This window comes from Somniosus microcephalus, chromosome 30, assembly GCF_052327205.1.
Source record: "Somniosus microcephalus isolate GS21.2 chromosome 30, FLI_Smic_1.0, whole genome shotgun sequence".
In the NCBI taxonomy this organism is placed as follows: domain Eukaryota; kingdom Metazoa; phylum Chordata; class Chondrichthyes; order Squaliformes; family Somniosidae; genus Somniosus; species Somniosus microcephalus.
Window position 1 is genome coordinate 28,045,860 of NC_141016.1, and position 22,228 is coordinate 28,068,087.

Genomic DNA, 22,228 nt, shown 5'->3' on the forward strand with positions numbered 1-22,228 from the left:
TGCCCTGCTTTCCTGGGCTGATTGAAGTCCCCCCCCCCCCCCCCCCCCCCCCCCGCCACCGGTTCCCCTCCCTGGCTGTTAACAGTGCAGAAATGTTTTATTTCCCTCCTGTGGAGCAGGAATGGGCCTCCCAACTCCACGGTGGGGCCACACCTGGCTCCTACTTGGCTATCCTGCATCTCCTCTGTGCGTTGGAGCTCGTGATGCTCCCGGAGCGCAGTGAAAATTCTCGCTCTGCATTCGTCCACCATTGGATCCAAGCTTGCACTTTTTCTCCACAGTAAGGTCCCCATGTTTCACTCCGCTCTTTAACAGCTGCTGCTCTCAGTGCCGCTCCCACTCGCCCCTTTACTGACTGCTCCCACTCGCCCCTTTACTGACTGCTCCTCTCTCAGTGCCGTTCCCACTCGCCCCTTTACTGACTGCTCCTCCCTCAGTGTCCACTCCACTCGCCCCTTTACTGACTGCTCCTCCCTCAGTGTCACTCCCACTCGCCCCTTTACTGACTGCTCCTCCCTCAGTGCCCCTCCCGCTCACCCCTTTACTGACTGCTCCTCCCTCAGTGTCACTCCCACTCGGCCCTTTACTGACTGCTCCTCCCTCAGTGCCGCTCCCACTCGCCCCTTTACTGACTGCTCATCTCTGTTGTTGCCGCTCCCGGCTCTGCAAGAGATTCTGGGCCTTGTGCTTTTCCCAGCCTGCTACTTCCTGTTGTATAATCAATATGAGCTGGATGACTTGTTGCTGTCCCTGGATTTCGCTGCAATGTTAACAGTGGGTGTGAGAGATTCTGTGTCCATTTGGACTTTAACAAGCGCCGGCGGTGCAGTGACAGACTGTGTGTGGAGAGAGCACTGTGAGCTGGCTAACGTTGAGTGAAGTACTGGTGGGGATAGGGCTGTCGCTGGGGCGGGGAGCAGGTTGAGCGACAGAATGAAGGAATGTGTTGCACGACCTTTAAAGGTTATTGGGTGAGGTGCAAATTTTTTTTTTTTAAATTTCCTTCCCCCCCCCCCCCCAAATATATATCGGTGCCTGTGGCTAAACAAGCCCAATGCCGGCACTTAGCCTGTTGTTTAAGCTCAGTGAGCTGTAACTGCTCATTTCTACAGCCTTGGTCACGTACATGAATACTCATGAGGCTGTTAAAAGTGCCCCAGTTTAAAAAAAAAAGAAAAGACTTGCATTTATATAGCACCTTTCACGACCTCAGGATATCCCAAAGCGCTTTACAACCAATGAAGTACTTTTGAAGTGTTGTCATTGTTGTAATGTGGGAAACGCGGCAGCTAATTTGCACACAGCAAGCTCCCACAAACAGCAATGTGATAATGACCAGATAATCTGTTTTAGTGATGTTGATTGAGGGATAAATATTGGCCAGGACACCGGGGATAACTCCCATGCTCCTCTCTGAAATAGTGCCATGGGATCTTTTACGTCCACCTGAGAGAGCAGACGGGGCCTCGGTTTAACGTCTCATCCGAAAGACGGCACCTCCGACAGTGCAGCACACCCTCAGCAATACATTGGAGTGTCAGCCTGGATTATGTGCTCTAGTCTGTGGAGCGGGGCTTGAACTGGGTGTGTTTCATGTTCACACTCCTGTGCAAATGAGTTTCTCGGTTTCAGTTCTGTAAAAGGACACGGATCACAAGATCCTGCGAATAAATGTTGAATCCAGAGAAACTTAATACATCACGATGTGGAGAAGGGAGAGTGCAACCTCTGAAAGCTGCTGTTACCGGCTTTGCAGCTGAAGCTTTTGACACATTGTGGACTCCAGCAGGAGTGGGCTTGTGTTTAATCACAGGCGAGGCTGGAATTCAGCGCCTGATGGTCCTGACTTTACATCTCTTCATAACCCAGTGGTGCCGGCTTGGTGTTAAATCATGGCACCTTCACCTTCCCTGATTTCTTTCTGTTAATGGGGATTTTTATGTTCATCGAGGCAAGGAATGTTTGTTTTGTATTCCCAAACCCAGTGTTAAACACTCCCACATCAGGTACAGCACGGGGTTAGATACAGAGTAAAGCTCCTTCTACACTGTCCCATCAAACACTCCCAGGGCAGGTACAGCACAGGTTAGATACAGAGTAAAGCTCCCTCTACACTGTCCCATCAAACACTCCCAGGGCAGGTACAGCACGGGGTTGGATACAGAGTAAAGTTCCCTCTACACTGTCCCATCAAACACTCCCAGGGCAGGTACAGCACGGTTTAGATACAGAGTAAAGCTCCCTCTACACTGTCCCATCAAACACTCCCACATCAGGTACAGCACGGGGTTAGATACAGAGTAAAGCTCCTTCTACACTGTCCCATCAAACACTCCCAGGGCAGGTACAGATTTGGGTACTTGAGGGGAATTGGTGCCGGTGTAGTGAATGAAGAGTGTCTGTCCAGTAGTGGAAAGCGACCATGTTTTATAATGGGTCAAGTCGTCATCAGTGTGTTTATTCAGACTGCGGGAGCGGGGTGATTTGAACAGGAGATCTGTCACTCTCGAATCTACATCCCGTGAGGAAACGGGAACCTCTAACACCTGAGTGATTTGGAGGGGATCGAACAACATGTGCAATCCTAGGGCAGGTTTGGAGACGAGACTGAGACGCAGGCCAGGACAATGATAATTGGCAGCATTACACAGGAACAGAGCCACTGGCACAATCCAGCTTTTGTTGCTCGTCCTGCTGTGTATTCACTTGAATCTTTGGCTCTCTGCCTGAATAAACATAATGTGGCTTCATTGAGGGAAGATCAGTGTGTGAACAAACAGAGCTGTGCTTATTACTGCCCCACTCCCTAAAACTGGAATCCAACTTTCCCAAGAGGTTTTTGGTGAGGGAGGCAGGGGAAAACGTATGGGGTTTCTTTGCTGCCTTTCTCAAGGTGTGGACCCATGTGGAGCTCCCGTTCCACGGCTGCTGTCACCTCACTCTCGTCGCCAATCACCTGGTGTGAGCCCAGACGGTCAGTGACTATTGGGTTGCCATGTGCCACCACAGCAAGGTCCCGCGCACATTTAATCTGGTGTCCGCTGTGGCTCAGTGGATATCGCTCTCGCCTCTTGAGTCAAGAGGTTCTCTGAGACCTGAGCGCAAAATCCAGGCCGACACTCCCAGTGCGGTACTGAGGGCGTGCTGCATTGTCGACAATGCCGTTTTTTGAATGAGACGTTAAACCGAGGCCCCGTCTGCCCCCTCGGGTGGGCGTAAAAGATTCAGTGGCGCCATTTGAAGAAGAGCTGGGAAGTTCTCCCCAGTGTCCTGGCCAATATTTATCCCTCAACCAACATCGAAAGCAGATTATCTGGTCATTATCACATTGCTGTTTGAGGGAATCTTGCTGTGCGCAAATTGGCTGCTGCGTTTCCTACATTACAACAGTGACTGCACTTCAAAAGTGCTTCATTGGCTGTAAAGCACTTTGTGATGTCCTGATTTTGTGAAAGGCGCTGTAGAAATGCTTTCTTTTTAATTCTGTTGGTTGAGGGATGTATATTGGCCAGGACACCAGGAGAACACTCTGCTCCTCTGGGTGGGGGAGCGAGAGTGTGAGGGTCGCGGGGGTGGGTCTGCAGTGCAGGGAAAGGAAGAGTCCAGTCACTCTGGAGTGGCTCCATCTGTTTTTTTTATATTCGTTCCTGGGATGTGGGCATCGCTGGGAAGGCCAGCATTTATTGCCCATCCCTAGTTGCCCTCGAGAAGGTGGTGGTGAGCCGCCGCCTTGAACCGCTGCAGTCCGTGTGGTGAAGGTACTCCCACAGTGCTGTTGGGGAGGGAGTTCCAGGATTTTGACCCAGCGACGATGAAGGAACGGCCGATATATTTCCAAGTCAGGATGGTGTGTGACTTGCAGGTGATGGTGTTCCCATGCACCTGCAGCCCTTGTCCTTCTTCCAGGCGGTAGAGGTCGTGGGTTTGGGAGGTGATGTTGAAGAATCCTTGGTGAGTTGCTGCAGTGCATTTTGTAGATGGTACACACTGCAGCCAGTGGTTGAGGGAGTGAATGTTTAAGGTGGTGGATGGGGTGCCAATCAAGCGGCTGCTTTGTCCCGGATGATGTCGAGCCTCTTGAGCTGGAGTAGGTCAGTTGGCCCTTCGAGCCTGCTCTGCCATTCAACAAGATCATGGCTGATCATCTACCTCAACTCCACCTTCCTGCCTGATCCCCATATCCCTTAATTCCCCAAAATTTATAGACCTCTGACTTGCATATACTCAATGACTGAGCCTCCACAGCTCTCTGGGGTAGAGAATTCCAAATATTCGCAACCCTTTGAGTGAAGAAATTTCTCCTCATCTCAGTCCTAAATGGCCGACTCCTTATTCTGAGACTGTGACCTCTGGTTCTAGATTCCCCAGCCAGGGAAACATTTTTCTCAGCATTAACCCTGTCAAGCCCCTTAAGAATTTTATATGTTTCAATTAGATCACACCTCATTCTTCTAAACTCTAGGAAATATAGGCCTAGTCTACTCGATCTCTCCTCATGGGGTAATCCCTTCATCCCAGGAACCAGTCTAGTGAACCTTTGCTGCACTCCCTCTAAGACAAGTATGTCTTTCCTGAGGTAAGGAGACCAGAACTGTGCACAGTACTCCAGGTGTGGCCTCACCAATGCCCTGTATAATTCACAGAAATCACAGAAACCTCACAGTACAGATAGAGGCCATTTCGGCCCATCGAGCCTGCACCGACACATATCCCTCCCAATCCCCGTAACCCCTACACCAACACATATCCCACCCTATCCCCGTAACCCCACGTATTTAATCCCCCTAACACTAAGGGTCAATTTTTTTTTTATCATAGCCAATCAACCTAACCTGCACATCTTTGGACTGTGGGAGGAAACCGGAGCACCCGGAGAAAACCCACGCAAACACGGGGAGAATGTGCAAACTCCACACAGACAGTCACCCGAGGCCGGATTCGAACCCGGGTCCCTGGCGCTGTGAGGCAACAGTGCTAACCACTATGCCACCGTGTAGTAAGATATCTTGACTCTTATATTCCAATCCCTTTGTAACAAAAGCTAACATACCATTTGCTTTCCTAATTGCTTGCTGTACCTGCATGTTAACTTTCTGTGATTCGTGTACAAGGACACCCAGGTCCCTCTGAATGCAAACATTTCCCAGTCTCTCTCCATTCAAAAAATATTCTGCTTATTTGTTTTTCCTGCCAAAGTGGATAATGTCACACTTCCCCACGTTGTATTCCATTTGCCATGTTCTTGCCCACTCAGTCAACCTCTCTATCTCTCTGGAGCCTCTTTGCGTCCTCCTCACAACTTACTTTCCCACCTAACTTTGTATCATCAGCAAACTTGGATACATTACACTCAGCCCCTTCATCCAGGTTATTGATATAGATTGTAAATAGCTGAGGCCCAAGAAGTGATCCTTGCGGCACCCCGCTAGTTACCGCCTGCAAACCCAAAAAAGCCCCATTTATTCCTACTCTGTTTTCTGTCCATTAACCAATCCTCAATCCATGTTAATATATTACCCCCAATCCCATGAGTCCTAATTTAGTGTAATAACCTCTTGTGTTGCACCTTATCGAATGCTTTTTGAAAATCCAAATACACTACATCTACTGACTTGTGCTTTGTAGATGTTGGAAAGGCTTTGGGGAGTCGGGAGGTGAGACACTTGCCACAGAATACTCTGCCTCTGACCTGCTCTTGTAGCCACAGTATTTACGTGGCTGGTCCTGTTAAGTTTCTGGTCAATGGTGACCCCTATTTCGGCGCTGGCTGCAGAGACCTGGAGAGGGAGCCGGCTATCACACTGACTGTGACGAGTCAGAACGGGCGCATTGTTGAGATACAACTGATGCAGGGTGCCAGCTGAGAGTTTGGGAGAGCTATTTGTAACTCTGGATCACCTTGTCATCCCTTCATTATCTAACTGGTAAATCCACAGTGATCCAAGATGACAGCTGTCTGGATCTGTGTTTTGTTTTTCTCCCCCCCTTTTTTCACTTCCTCACCCAAAGGTGCTGGCTCCTTGCTGGGGTGGAGGGTCAGGTGCCTTTCACTACCTCATTCCGTGGCCTTTCCCATGCGAGCGCATTGATGGCGGGACATTGCAGCCCAGTCCCATCCTGTTCACATGCGCTCATTCAACAGGAATGCGTACCTTTGTTGTATTTTAATTTTCCTTCCTTAACTTAGGGATGCTGCGATAAATTGTTGTACCCCCCCCTACTGCCATCCTAGCTGAGGTTATGAGGTTAACTAACGTAGGAGGAGGCCATTCAGTCCCTTGAGCCTGCTCTGCCATTCTATCAGATCATGGCTGATCTGTACCTCAACTCCATCTCCCTGCCTATGTTCCATATCGCTTGATACTCTTGACCAACAAAAATCTATCGACCTCAGTCTTGAAAGCTCCAGATGATCCCCAGCATCCACAGCCTTTCTGGGGAGGGAGTTCCAGATTTCCACTACCCTTTGTGTGAAGAAGTGCTTCCTGATTTTACTCCTGAACAGCCTGGCTCTGATTTTAAGGTTATGCCCCCTTGTTCTTGATTCCCCCACCAGAGGAAATAGTTTCTCCCTCTCTACCCTATCGAATCCTTTTAACATTTTCAACACCTCCATCAGATCACCCCTCAGTCTTCTGAACTCCAGGGAATGCAAGCCACGTTTATGCAACTTGACCTAATAATTTAACCCTTTAAGCCCCGGTGTCATCCTGGTGAATCTGCGCTGCACCCCCTCCGAAGCCAATATATCCTTCACAAGGTGCGGTGCCCAGAAATGAACGCAGTACTGTAGATGGGGTCTGACCAAGGCTCTAAACAACTGAAACATCACTTTCTTCCCATTGTATTCAGCCCCCTTGAGCTAAAGGCCAACATTCCATTAGCCTTTTTGATTGCTTTTTGGACCTGTTTACTAGCTTTCAGTGATTTGTGAACTTGATCTCCAAAATATCTCTGCTCCTCCACAGTTCCTAGTGTCTCGCCATTTAGAAAGTGCATCAATTTATCTTTCTTGGGCCCAAAATGGATGACCTCAGACATGCCAACATTTAACGCCATTTGCTATAGCTTTGGTAACAGTGATTGAACATAGAAACATAGAAGATAGGAGCAGGAGTAGGCCATTCGGCCCCTCGAGCCTGCTCCGCCATTCAATGAGATCATGGCTGATCATCCAAATTCAGTACCCTGTCCCTGTCTTCTCCCCTTGATCCCTTTAGCCTTAAGAAATATATCTAACTCCTTCTTGAATATATTTAATGAATTGGCCTCAACTGCCTTCCTCCTCATCTCTGTCCTAAATGGCTTACCCCTTATCTGTAGACTGTGACCCTGCCATCGGGAACATCCTTCCTGCATCTAGAACATGGGACCAGTATGGACTGTACAGCTCCGTTCCATTGGGGCAAGTCTGCCCCTTTACTGTGTTGCATCTCGTATTGAGTTGTGCAGTGTTTGGTATCTCTGATTGCTCAGGACCTGCAGGCATTTACACAGAGAACCTTTGGACTCCTGACTGCGTATTCCGGGGATGTGGGCACCACTGGCAAGACAGTATTTACTGCCTATCCCTCGTTGTCCTGAGGCCATTAAGAATCAGTTGTGTCGTGTGGGACTGGAGTCACATGTAGGCCAGAATGGGTCGGGGTGGCACTGGCGGGATCCCTTCCCCCGAAGAACATTGGTGAACTAGTTGGGTTTTGACAACAGTCTGGAAGCTTTCATGGTCGTTTTCTGGGGTCAATCCACAAATGATTGAGTTCAACAACAACTTGCATTTATATACAGGAAACTTCGCGATATCCGGCACCGACGGGGCCGGCGTGATGCCGATCTATGAAAACTTCCGGACAGACCAGCGCTAATGTTGAAGGATACGGAGGTTTTCATCTCCATATCTGACAACAAACACTGTTGCTTAGCAACAGCTTGTAAACAGTCGGCCCGTACCTTGGAAGCGTCTCTGTAGCTTAGCAACAGCTTCAGAGAGGCTTTCCAGAGACTGACTGTTTTTATAAAAAAAAAAAAAAAAAAAGTGCTAGGAGAAGAAAAAAAACCTGCTAGGAGAAGAAAAAAAACCTAACAAAACGGCTGCTGATTTCTGCCATTAGATCGAGGTTTCTGGGCATACAACCTCCGGATAAACCAAAGTTTCCTCTAGCGCCTTCAATGTAGTAACACGTCCCAAAGCGCTTCATGGGAGTGTTATCAAACAAAATTTGGCACCGAGCCACATTAGGGCAGATGACTACAATCTTGGTCGAAGAGGTAGGTTTTAAGGGGCGTCTTAAAGGAGCGTAGCGAGGCACAGAGGTTTAGGGAGGGAATTCTAGAGCTTAGGGCCTCGGCACAGAAGGCACGGCCGGCCAATGGTGGAGCGATTTAAAATCGGGAAGCCCAAGAGGCCAGGATTGGCCAGTTTCACAACTTGCCCCGGTGGGATTTGAACTTCAGCCTTTTGGGTTGCAAGTCCAAAAATACAAGCACAGGTGACTGGAGCTTGGTCATCATTGCACAGTGACGGAAACTGGTTGGCGGAGAGATGGGGCGACACAACTAGGGAATCTGGAGTTGCTTCCCTCGATGGCTGGTTCTCGTTGGGCCGGGCACCTGGTGCAGTGGGGCGTGCTGTGCGGTGCAGTGGGGCGTGCTGTGCAGCACAGTGGCGAATGGATTCAGATAGCTGACGCTATGGCCCAAGATGGACACAGGTCGAGAAGAAGTGGGAAGATTTAATTATCCTGCGGTCAGAAAGTTTAACGGAACTCTGCACTTGAAATGAATCTCGATGTGTACCCATTAGAGTCGATTTTTGATGATGAGCAGGGAGATCTGGAGTTGAAATCTCTTCTCAATTCCACATGCTGTTGGGGAAAGCGAAGAGTTGCAGCCCACACTCCCACACAGGGCCCGTGATGGAGCTTTGGGCCAGGGTATTTGCTGTGTTCGCTCTGTGTGTAATGGTATCATTACAGTGAAAAGATTGCACCTAACAGTGTGAAGCGTGCTTCCTCTGTAATACCCTGAAATCATCCCCCTCAAATATCTCCCTCCAGTGACAGCCCTGTCCCCACCAGTACCTCACCCCAGTGTCAGCCCTGGCTCAGTGGGTAGCACTCTGACCTGAGTCAGAAGGCTGTGGGTTTAAGCCCCACTCCAGAGACTTGAGCACAAAAATCTCAGCTGTCACTCCAGTGCAGTAGTGAGGGAGTGCTGCACTGTCAGAGGTGCCGATTTTCGGATGAGACGTTAAACCGAGGCCATTTGCGCTCTCAAGGTGGACATAAAAGATACCATGACATTATTTCAAAGAAGATGAGGGGAGTTCCCCCCCTGGGCCCATGGCCAATATTTATCCCTCAACCAACATCACTAAAGCAGATTATCTGGTCATTATCACATTGCTGTTTGTGGAAGCTTGCTGTGCGTTAATTGGTTGCAGTGTTTCCTACATTACAACAGTGACAACACTTCAAAAGTATTTCATTGGCTGTGAAACGCTTTGGGACGTCCTGAGGGCATGAAAGGCGCTATATAAATGCAAGTTCTTTTTTATCTAACTCTCCGTGCTCTCTCCACACACACAGCCCAAGTTTGGATGGGCAAGGTCTCGAATTGTAGTGCTGGATGTTGCTTCGTAGTTCATCTCCCGCAGTATGAAAATCTCAGGTGTGTGCGTGGGCCTGTGCGCCTGCGCGCGCCTGTCACGCTGGAATAAGCTGATCAGGAGATGAGGAAGAGAGCCAGTCGAAAGGGGCACTGTTTGTGCGTGCTTGACTATTAATGTAGAAAAGCAGCTGGCATTTGAACACTGTGATTTAGGTTTTAATTTTAGTGCTGAGGTCCTATATTGAGTTGGCTTGCAGTGACTGCGCAAGCTTCAGTTTTAATTTGTGGTCCGTGAATCAATCCAATTTTGTACTCATGGTCCATGAGGTCATCCAACCCCCTCAATTAATTCCAGCCCCCTGCTCCCCCTCAGCTGCTCATTCTCCTATAATAAGTCAGGATTACAGTGCGGGTAAATCCAGCAGCATGTAATTGAGAGTTTAAAAAAAAAATGTTACGTAGGAGTGAAACCATCTTGATTAGAAACCACGAGACACTCGTCACTGCAGAATAACAATCTCGTCATGGGCAGGGTGAGATTGGGGCTATTTTACCTGTTGGGAAGGGAGATTAGAGGCTACAGAAGCTGGGATTGTTCTCCTTGGAGCAAGAGAAGGTTAAGGGGAGATTTAATGGAGGTGCTCAAAATCGTGAGTGATTTTGATAGGGTAAATAAGGAGAAACTGTTTCCACTAGTAGGAGGACACAGATTGAAGATAATTGCCAAAGCAACACAGGGGAGATGAGGATTTTTTTTACACAGCAAGTTGTTATGATCAGGAATGTACTGCCTGAAAGGGTGGTGGAAGCAGATCCAATCGTAACTTTGTAAAAACTGGAGGGCTATGGGGAAGGAGCAGGTGAGTGGGACTAATTGGATAGCTCTATCAAAGAGCCGGCACAGGCACAGACCTGCGTCCCATCACCGTGTGGCGAATCGCAGATACAGACCCGCGTCCCATAACCGTGTGGGGAATTCGCAGATACAGACCCGCGTCCCATCACCGTGTGGCGAATCGCAGATACAGACCCGCGTCCCATCACCGTGTGGGGGAATCGCAGATACAGACCTGCGTCCCATCACCGTGTGGGGAATTCGCAGATACAGACCCGCGTCCCATCACCGTGTGGGGGTATTGCAGATACAGACCCGCGTCCCATCACCGTGTGGGGGAATTGCAGATACAGAGCCGCGTCCCATAACCGTGTGGGGAATTCGCAGATACAGACCCGCGTCCCATCACCGTGTGGGGGAATCGCAGATACAGACCCGCGTCCCATCACCGTGTGGGGGAATCGCAGATACAGACCTGCGTCCCATCACCGTGTGGGGAATTCGCAGATACAGACCCGCGTCCCATCACCGTGTGGGGGAGTTGCAGATACAGACCTGCGTCCCATCACCGTGTGGGGAAACACAGATGGGACAGTGTAGAGGGAGCTTCATGTTGTATCTAACCCATGCTGTACCTGCTCTGGGAGTGTTTGATGGGACAGTGTAGAGGGAGCTTTACTCTGTATCTAACCCATGCTGTACCTGAACTGGGGATAAATGATGGAGACGTCCTAGAGGGAGTGTTTGCTAGTGCTGTTGGGGAGGGTTTAAACTAAAATGGTAGGGGGTTGGGAACCTGTGCAGGGAGACAGAAGAAAGGGAAACAAGGATAGAAGCAAAAGACAGGAAGGATAAAAGCAAAAGTGTCAGTCAGAATAATCAAGGGTTTAAATCAAACATGGTCACAGTAAATAATAGTTCTAAAAGGTCTGAGTGTTAAAAAACAAGCCTGAAGGCTTTGTGTCTTAATGCGAGGAGCATTCGTAATAAGGTGGATGAATTAGCTGCGCAAATAGATGTAAATGGATATGATATGATTGGGATTACGGAAACATGGCTCCAGGGTGACCAAGGCTGGGAACTCAACATCCGGGGGTATTCAATATTCAGGAAAGACAGGCGAAAAGGAGGTGGGGTAGCATTGCTGGTTAAAGAGGAGATTAACACAATAGTAAGGAAGGATATTAGCTCTGATGATGTGGAATCTGTACGAGTAGAGCTGAGAAATACCAAGCGGCAGAAAACGTTGGTGGGAGTTGTATACAGACGCCCAAACAGTAATGCCGAGGTTGGGGATGGCATTAAACGGCAAATTAGAGATGCGTGCAATGAGGGCACAGCAGTTATCATGGGTGACTTCAATCTGCATATAGATTGGGCTAACCAAATTAGTAACAATACTGTGGAGGAGGGATTCCTGGAGTGTATAAGGGATGGTTTCCTGGACCAATATGTCGAGGAACCAACTAGAGATCAGGCCATCTTAGACTAGGTATTATGTAATGAGAAGGGATTAATTAGCAATCTTGTTGTGCGAGGCCCCTTGGGGCGGAGCGATCATAATATGATAGAATTCTTCATTAAGATGGAGAGTGAAGTATTTGACTCAGAGACTAGGGTCCTGAATTTAAATAAAGGAAACTACAATGGTATGAGGCGCGAGTTGGGTAGGATGGATTGGGGAATGTTACTTAAAGGGTTGACGGTGGATAGGCAATGGCAAACATTTAAAGATCGTGTGGATGAACTACAGAATTTGTTCATCCCTGTTTGGCATAAAAATTAAAAAAAAAGGTGAATCAACCGTGGCTAACAAGGGAAATTAAGGATAGCATAAGATCCAAGGAGAGGACATATAAATTGGCCAGAAAAAGCAGCAAACCTGAGGATTGGGAGCAGTTTAGGATTCAGCAAAGGAGGACAAAGGGATTAATTAAGAGGGGGAAAATAGAGTGAGAGTAAGCTTGCAGGGAACATAAAAACTGATTCAAAGCTTCTATAGATATGTGAAGAGAAAAAGATTGGTGAAGTCAAATGTAGTTCCCTTGCAGTCAGAATCAGGGGAATTTATAATGGGGAACAAAGAAATGGCAGACCAATTAAATACATACTTTGTTTCTGTGTTCACAAAGGAGGACACTAATAACCTCCCAGAGATGTCGGGGAACATAGGGTCTAATGAGAGGGAGGTACTGAATGAAATCAGTATTTGTAGGGAAATGGTGTTAAGGAAATTAACTGGATTGAAGGCCGATTAAATCCCCAGGGCCTGATAATCTACATCCTAGGGTACTTAAGGAAGTGGCCCTAGAAATAGTAGATGCATTGCTGGTCATCTTCCAAAATTCTATAGACTCTGGAACAGTTCCCATGGATTGGAGGGTAGCTAATGTTACCCCACTGTTCAAGAAAGGTGGTAGAGAGAAAACAGGGAATTATAGACCAGTAAGCCTGACATCGGTAGTGGGGAAAATGCTAGAGTCCATTATAAAAGATGTAATAGCAGAGCACTTGGAAAACAGTGACAGGATCGGACAAAGTCAACATGGATTTACAAATGGTAAATCGTGCTTGACTAATCTGGAATTTTTTGAGGATGTAACTGGTAGAATAGATAAGGGAGAACCAGTGGATGTGGTGTATTTGGACTTTCAGAAGGCTTTCGATAAGGTCCCGCATAAGAGATTAGCGTGTAAAGTTAAAGCACATGGGATTGGGGGCAAGGTACTGACTTGGATAGAGAACCAGCTGGCAGACCGGAAGCAAAGAGTTGGAATAAACGGGTCTTTTTCCGAGTGGCAGGCAGTGACTAGTGGGGTACCGCAGGGATCGGTGCTAGGACCCCAGCTATTCACAATATATATTAATGATCTAGACGAGGGAACTAGATGTAATATCTCCAAGTTTGCAGATGAGACAAAGCTGGGTGGGCGTGTGTGCTGTGAGGAGGATGCCGAGAAACTCCAGTATGATTTGGACAGGTTGGGTGATTGGGCAGATGTATGGCAGATGCAGTATAATGTGGATAAATGCGAGGTTATCCACTTTGGTGGCAAAAACAGGAAGGCAGATTATTATCTAAACGGCAATAGATTGGGAGAAGGGGAAGTGCAACGAGACCTGGGTGTCCTTGTGTACCAGTTGCTGAAGGTAAGCATGCAGGTGCAGCAGGCGGTTAAGAAGGCAAATGGTATGTTGGCCTTCGTAGCGAGTAGGTTCAAGTACAGGAGCAAGGATGTCTTGCTGCAGTTCTACAGGGCCTTGGTGAGACCACACCTTGAGTATTGTGTGCAGTTTTGGTCACCTTATCTGAGGAAGGATGTTCTTGCCATGGAGGGAGTGCAGCGAAGATTCACCAGACTGATACCTGGGATGGCAGGAATGACGTATGAGGAGAGATTGGGTCGATTAGGCTTATACTTGCTGGAGTTTAGAAGAATGAGAGGGGATCTCATTGAAACCTTATAAAATTCTAACAGGAGTAGATGCAGGAAGGATGTTCCCGATGGCGGGGGAGTCCAGAACCGGGGATCACAGTCTAAAGAGAAGGGGTAAGCCATTTAGGACAGCGATGAGGAGGAATTTCTTCACCGAGAGTGGTGAACCTGTGGAATTCTCTACCACAGAAGGCAGTTGAGGCCAGTTTGTTAAATATATTCAAGAAGGAGTTAGATATATTTCTTAATACTAAAGGGATCAAGGGATATGGGGTGAAGGCAGGGACAGGGTACTGAATTTGGATGATCAGCCATGATCTCATTAAATGGCGGAGCAGGCTCGAGGGGCCGAATGGCCTACTTTCTCCTATCTTCTATGTTTCTATGTTATGAGCTTTTACATAACTAATTTTGTTCCTTCCTCTTCCCATGTTAGTTATTTTTGAGTGTTAGAAATGTCAATTTTTGCGTTATATCTAATGCTCACTTTGTGTTGTCAGGTAAATCACATCTGGCGATTGTGCAGAAGGTGAACAGTGAAGGTGAGGGAGATCCCTTCTACGAGGTGCTGGGATTGGTCACTCTGGAGGATGTCATCGAGGAGATCATCAAATCGGAAATTCTTGATGAATCAGACATGTACAGTGAGTTGCTTTGATATTGGGGGAAATGAGAACACAGGAACAGAAAGTGGCCATTCAGCCCCTCGAGCCTGTTCCACCATTTAGTTAAATCATGGCTGATCTGTATCCTAACCCCACCTACAGGAAACTCTTTGGTATCCGGCACCGACCGGACCGGAATGGTGCCGGTTGATTAAAAATTCCGGATGATGGAGAGGGTTATCTACCGAGGCTATTTAAACAAAAATAATAAAAATCAAGAAATGTGCAGTATACAGTAATTGGGTACTCACCTACAGAATGTTGTGTTAAATGGATGGTGGAAGATGCTTGATTAAGTACAGTACTGCCGGTTGAGGGTAATCCATAATTCTTTAATTACTTAACAGTAAAACAAAACTTATACAGTAAACGACTGTGTACAGTGCTGTGCTCCTGTTATTGAGGTGTTCGGACTTCTGACAGTGCCAAGAAGCCGAGTAGTGGCAGTTTGGAGAACTACCCCCACTGACTAACTCGGCCACCGCGGGAGACTCGGACACATTTCCGGTTATTGAGGTGTTGTTTTCGGAGTATGAATTTTGCCGGTTAATAGAGAATTCCGGGTATTTAAGTGCCGTTTAAACGAGAGTTTCCTGTATCCGCCTTGGCTCCGTATCCCTTAATACCCTTGCCAAACAAAAATCTATCCGTCTCAGTTTTGAAATTCTCAATTGACCCCCCCAGCCTCAACAGCTTTTTGGGGGAGAGTTTTCCAGATTTCCACTACCCTTTGTGTGAAGAAGTGCTTCCTGACATCACCCCTGAACGGCTTAGCTTTAATTTTTAAGTTATTCCCCCGTGTTCTGGACCCCCCGACGGCCCCAGCAATGTTCCCGTTTAGCTGCGGGGTTCGTGCAACGATCTGCAGCTCCCACGCAGGCCGCTCACTGGCATTCTAATGGCAAAAACCCCGCGGTTATTTGAATGGGCCACGTACCCAAGAAAAAAATTAGCAGGAACACTGCCCACCAGAGGAAATAGTTTCTCTTTCCCTCTCCTTTCAAATCCTGTAATGATCTTAAACACCTCAATTAGATCACCCCTTAATCTTCTATACTCAAGGGAATGCAGACCCAGTCCATGTAACCTGTCCTCATAATTTAAACCTTTTAGTTCCAGTATCATTCTGGTTGAACCTGCGATGCATCCACTCCAAGGCCACTATATCCTTCCTGAGGCACAGTGCCCCGGACGGGGTCTAACCAGAACTTAATATAACTAGATGTGGGGGAAGGGGGAGTAGAAGAGTGTGGGGAATGGGCACCTTTGTTGAAGCGGTTTTCCCTCGTGTCTTTTTCAGTTGACAACCGAAGCAAGAAGAAAGTTCTGCGCTACGGCAAGCAAAGGGACTTCTCTGCCTTCAAACCCACGCTGCACGAGGTGAAAGTCAAGGTGTCCCCTCAGCTGCTGCTTGCTGCTCATCGCTTCCTGTCGACGGGTGAGAGGTTGCTTCTAACTTTGTGCCGAGTTTCTGCTCCTCGGCCGTTGTGTTGGGTGGTGAACGGGCATTTTTGTTGAAGCGAATCTCCAATCGGCACCTTGGGGAACGCAAAGGGAGCCGGTCTGCGGATGAAAGACTCCCTTTGTGTCCCCATGGAGCCGATTGGCGATTACACCGTCTTTGTTGAATGCAAACCGCTCTGGTAGTGTCGGTAGGATTTCAGTACGGCGCAGTACAATGCCGGGTGTGTGAAACCGTTGCACGCTGTCCCATCTGAATTGTGAAAACTGCCCAGCTGTACAATTCTAGACTGGGACTGTCCTGTGTTGTGAACATCAAGCAAAACCAGAGGACTCAGACTTAAGATAATTGGCAATAAAACTAGGGGGGTGATTAGGAGAAATATTTTTACGCAGCGAGTTGCTATGATCTGGACTGCACTGCCTGAAAGGGTGGAAGCAGATTCAATAGTAACTTTCAAAAGCGGGAGAGAGTGGAACTAATTGATAGCTCTTTCAAAGAGCAGGCACGGTGGGCCGAATGGCTGCCTTCTGTGCTGTAAGATTCTAATGAGGGGTATTGGTGTGAGGTTTACTTGTTTCAGCTGTGGAGTGTTGGTATTGAAGCATTAAACCAGCCCAGCAGCAGCAATGCTTGTCCTGAGGGTGCCTGAGGTACACGGGGCAATGCTAAAATGGGAGAGGAGGTGCTTGTAGGTCAAAGTGTTGTAAACACGGGCAAACTTCCCCTTGTTGGGTCTAGTTATTCTGGTTTGGGGGGGGGGGGGGGAAATGGGAAGGGGTTGCGGGTGGTGTATTTAGAACATTGTTAAAGGAAGGAAGGGGGGTGGTTTAATTGTGAGCTGTGGTCTGTGATCTTCCCCTCCCCCTCAAGTTTGCCGTCCTTGGCCTGTACAGCAGTACGACGCAGCGCAAGAGGTGACGGGATGTCATTGCTGCAACTGTTGCTGCTGATTGATCACCCTCCCCCCCGCCCCCCCAGTATCTGTGGAGCTTGTCCTGACCACCCTTAGAGCTGGGAACCCAGGGACACCCAAAACAAGAAATCCTGTTGATTTATCTCCCAGAATAGGGGAGACCCTCCGTATCCATCCCATAATAGCCACAAATTTAAAAGCCCAACAGCTTGCATTTATATTGCGCTTTTTAACGTAGTAAAGCGTCCCGTGGCACTTCACGGGAGTTATAAGACAAAATTGACTCCGTGCCGCGTAAGATAATGTTGGAGGTAGGTTTTAAAGAAGGATAGAGAGGTTTATGGAGGGAATTTCAGGTTTAGGGCCTAGACAGCTGAAAGCACGGCCGCCAATGATGGAGCGACTAAAATCTGGGACGTGTAAGAGGCCGCAATTGGAGAGCGTCGAGATCTCGGAGGAGGTTACAGAGATAGGGAGGGGGCCAGGCCATGGGAGGAATTTGAACACCAGGATGAGAATTTTAAAATCGAGGCATTGCTGGACCAGGAGCCAATGAAGGTCAGCGAGTACAAGGGTGATGGGAATATACGGAACCTAATTGTGTGCGTGTTCCTGCCACGATTTGAGTTTGTTTCAGCTGCTGTCAGCCAGTCCGTGCCTGGCTGTAAGAAGCACAGTGTCTTGGGTGTGCTGTGCTGGGTAGACAGACTAGCTCAGTGAACACAGTCAGCCACAAGTGAATCCTTAATTACAGGGATCCAGGTAATTACCCATCTTGTCTGTCTCGGACTGTGGGAAAAGAGTTGCATAATTTCTGAAACAGGAGCCTGTTTGTAGTTTGCATGACTTGGTGAAGATTTGGAAAAACCACATCAGCCTTTTTTTTTTTGTCCCTCGTTCTCTCTGCATTTGATTGAGACGAAGGGCTGGTTTGAGAGAGAGGTGGGTCGGCCAATGTGACCTCTGCGGGCTCCACATCACTCTCTGGCCAAGGGGCTACGCTGTGTATTGGGCGACTTAGCACTGAGCTAACTGAGGACTGGAGCCTGTTTGTAGTTTGCCTGACTCTGCCCTTGCCTCAGCTCATTTGCTGCTGAAACCCTCATCCATGCCTTCGTTACCTTCAGACTCGACTATTCCAACGCACTCCCGGCTGGCCTCCCACCTACCACACTACGTAAACTTGAACTCGTCCAAAACGCCACTGCCCGTACCCTAACTCGCACCAAGTTCCGTTCACCCATCACCCCTGTACTCGCTGGCCTACATTGGCTCCTAGTCCAGCCATGCCTCGATTTTTAACATTCTCATCCTTGTGTTCAAATCCCTCCCATGGCTTCGCCCCATCCCCATCTCCGTAACCTCCTCCAGCCCTACAACCCTCCAAGATCTCCGCGCTCCTCTGATTCTGGCTTCTTGCGCATCCCCGATTTTAATCACTCCACCAATGGCGGCCGTACCTTCAGCTGTCTAGGCCCTAAACTCTGGAATTCCCTCCCTAAACCTCTCCGCCTCTCTCTCCTCCTTTAAGACGTTCCGTAAAACTTACCTCTGACCAAGCTTTTGGTCATCTGTCCTAATATCTCTCTATGTCAAATTCTGTTTGATTACGCTCCTGTGAAGCGCATTGGGACATTTTACAATATTAAAGGTGCTATATAAATGTAAGTAGTTGTTGGAAGGCGTTGACTGGGAGGGGACCTACTAGAGGTGTGTACAGTAGGAAACGGTGTTGAAAAGGTAGAGCTGGAACATTAATTCCAACTGAACCATGACAATAAGACAAGGTCACATAAGAACATAGGAATTAGGAGCAGGAGTCGGCCACACAGCCCCTCGAGGCTGCTCCGCCATTCAATAAGATCATGGCTGATCATCGACCTCAACCTCACTTTACTGCCCGATCCCCATATCCCTCGATTCCCCTAGAGTCCAAAAATCTATATCTCAGCCTTGAATATACTCAAAGGCTCAGCCCTCTAGGGCAGAGAAGTCCAAAGATTCACAACCCTTTGAGTGAAGAAACTCCTCCTCATCTTGGTCTTAAATGGCCTACCCCTTATCCTGAGACTATGCCCCCTAGTTCTAGACACTCCAGCCAGGGGAAAACAACTTTTCAGCATCTACCCTGTCAATCCCCCTCAGAATCTTGTATGATTCAATGATTCTTCTAAACTCCAGAGAGTATAGGCCATTTCTACACAATCTCTCATCATAGGACAGCCCTCTCATCCCAGGAATCAATCTAGTGAACCTTCGTTGCACCGCCTCCAAGGCAAGTATATCCTTCCTTGGATAAGGAGACCAAAACTGTGCACAGTACTCCAGGTGTGGTCTCACCAAGACCCTGTACATTTGTGGTAAGACTTCCTTACTCTTGTATTCCAACCCCCTTGCAATAAAGGCCAATATGCCATTTGCCTTCCTTATTGCTTGCTGTACCTGCATGCTAGCTTTGTGTTTCTTCCACGAGGACACCCAAATCTCCCTGAACACCAACATTTAAAAGTTTCTCACCATTTATTAAAAAAAAAAAAAAAAAATAATTCTGTTTTTCTATTCTTCCTACCAAAGTGAGTAACCTCACATTTCCCTACATTATACTCCAGCCACCTTACTGCCCACTCACTTAGTCTAACTATATCCCTTTGCAGACTCTGTGTTCTCCTCATAGCTTACTGTCCCACCTGGCTTTGTATCGTCAGCAAACTTGGATAAATTTCACTCGGTCCCTTCATCTAGGACATTAATATAGATCGTAAATAGCTGAGGCCCCAACACTGATCCTTGCGGCACCCCACTAGTTACAGCCTGCCAACCTGAAAAAGACCTGTTTATCCCTACTCTCTGTTTTCTGTCCATTAACCAATTCTCTATCCATGCTATTATATTACCCCCAACCCCATGAGCCCTAATCTTGTGTAATAACCTTTTATGTGGCACCTTATCGAATGCCTTTTGGAAATCCACTGGTTCCCCTTTATCTACCCTGCTAGTTACATCCTCAAAAAACTCTAATAAATTTGTCAAACATGATTTCCCTTTCATAAAACCATGTTGACTCTGCCTAATCATGTTATGATTTTCTGAGTGCCCTGACACCACTTCCTTAACAATGGATTCCAGCATTTTCTCGACGACTGATGTCCGGCTAACTGGCCTGTAGTTCCCTGTTTTCTTTCTCCCTCCTTTCTTGAATAGTGGTGTTACATTTGCAACCTTCCAATCTGCTAGGACCGCTCTAGAATCTAGGGAATTTTGGAAGATCAAAACCAATGCATCCACTATCTCTTCAGCCACCTCTTTTCGAACCCTAGGATGTAGGCCATCAGGTCCAGGGGATTTGTCGGCTTTTAGTCCCATTAGTTTCTCTAGTACTTTTTCTCTACTTATATTAATTATGTTAAGTTCCTCACCCTCATTAGACCCTTGGTTCCCCACCATTTTTGGTATGCTTTTTGTGTCTTCTACTGTGAAGACAGATACAAAATACTTGTTTAACGTTTGTCATTTCCTTATTTCCCATAATAATTTCTCCTGTCTCAGCCTCTAAGGGACCAATGTTTACTTTTGCTACTCTCTTCCTTTTTACATACATGTAGAAACTCTTACAATCTGCTTTTATATTTCTTGCTAGTTTTATCTCATTCTATTTTTTTCCCTTTTTATCAATTTTTTGGTCATCCTTTGCTGGTTTCTGAAACTCTGCCAATCCTCAGGCTTACTACTATTCATCGCAACATTATAAGCTTCTTCTTTCAATCTAATGCAATCCTTAACTTCTTTAGTTAGCCATGGTGTGATCACGTTTCCCATGGAGTTTTTGTTTCTCAATGGAATGTATTTTTGTTGAGAATCATGAAATATTTCTTTAAATGCTAGCCACTGCTTATTACCGCCATACCTTTTCATCTATTTTTCCAATCTATATTAGCCAACTCGCCCCTCATACCTATGTAATTGGCTTTATTTAAGTTTAAGACTCTAGTTTTGGACTTAGGCAAGTCACTCTCAAATTTAATGTGAAATTCTATCATATTATGATCACTCTGCCCCAGAGGATCCTTTACTATGAGATTGCTAATTAACCCTATCTCATTACAAAATATACAAGATCTAAAATGGTCTGTTCCCTAGTTGGTTCCATGACGTATTATATTCTAGGAAACTGTCCCAAATGCATTCTATGAACTCGTCCTCCAGACTACTTTTGCCAATTTGATTTGTCCAGTCTATATGAAGATTAAAGTTTCCCACGATTATTGCATTACTTTTGTTAGAAGCCCCTACTATTTCTTGATTGATATTCTGTCCAATGTTATAGCTACTGTTAGGGGGCCTATATACTACTCCCAGTGTTCTTTGCCCCTTGTTATTCCTTATCTCCACCCATACTGATTCTACTTCCTGATCTTCCGAGTCGAGATCCTTTCTCTCTACTGTCCTTATGTCGTCCTTTTCCATAAGAACATAAGAAATAGGAGCAGGAGTAGGCCATACGGCCCCTCGGGCCTGCTCCGCCATTCAATAGGATCATGGCTGATATGAATCTAGACTCGCGTCCACTTCCCTGCCCTCTCCCCATAACCCCTAATTCCCTTATCTGCTAGGAAAATGTCTATCTCCATTTTAAATTTATTTAATGTTGCAGCTTCCACAGCTCTCTGGGGTAGCAAATTCCATAGATTTCCTACCCTCTGAGTGAAGAAGTTTCTCCTCATCTCAGTTTTGAAAGGGCAGCCCCTTATTCTAAGATTATGCCCCCTAGTTCTAGTCTCACCCATCAGTGGAAACATCCTCACCGCATCCACCTGATCAAGCCCCCTCACAATCTTATATGTTTCGATAAGATCGCCTCTCATTCTTCTGAACTCCAATGAGTAGAGTCTCCACCTTTCCTCATACGTCAACCCCCTCATCTCTGGAATCAACCGAGTGAACCTTCTCTGAACCGCCTCGAGAGCAAGTATATCTTTTCTTAAATATGGAAACCAAAACTGCACGCAGTATTCCAGGTGTGGCCTCACCAATACCCTGTATAACTGCAGCAAGATTTCCCTGTTTTTATACTCCATCCCCCTTGCAATAAAAGTCAAGATTCCATTGGCCTTCCTGATCACCTGCATACTAACTTTTTGTGTTTCATGCACCAGGACCCCCAGATCCCTTTGTGCTGTAGCACTTTGCAGTTTCTCTCCATTTAGATAATAACTTGCTCTTTGATTTTTTTCTGCCAAAGTGCATAACCTCACACTTTCCAACATTATATTGCATCTGCCAAATCTCTGCCCACTCACTTAGCCT

The 22,228-nt window shown here is 47.1% G+C and overlaps 1 protein-coding gene across 2 annotated transcripts in view; it reads left to right on the forward strand.

Moving 5' to 3' along the window:
* LOC147098054 (metal transporter CNNM4-like) overlaps positions 1-22,228 on the forward strand; it is a 52,051-nt gene that overhangs the window by 16,876 nt on the left and 12,947 nt on the right. For both annotated transcript variants that reach the window (XM_085971284.1, XM_085971285.1), the window contains exons 2-3: positions 14,382-14,525; positions 15,847-15,984. In XM_085971284.1, coding sequence (XP_085827410.1) covers positions 14,382-14,525; positions 15,847-15,984 — 282 coding nt within the window. The remainder of the gene's footprint in view (positions 1-14,381; positions 14,526-15,846; positions 15,985-22,228) is intronic.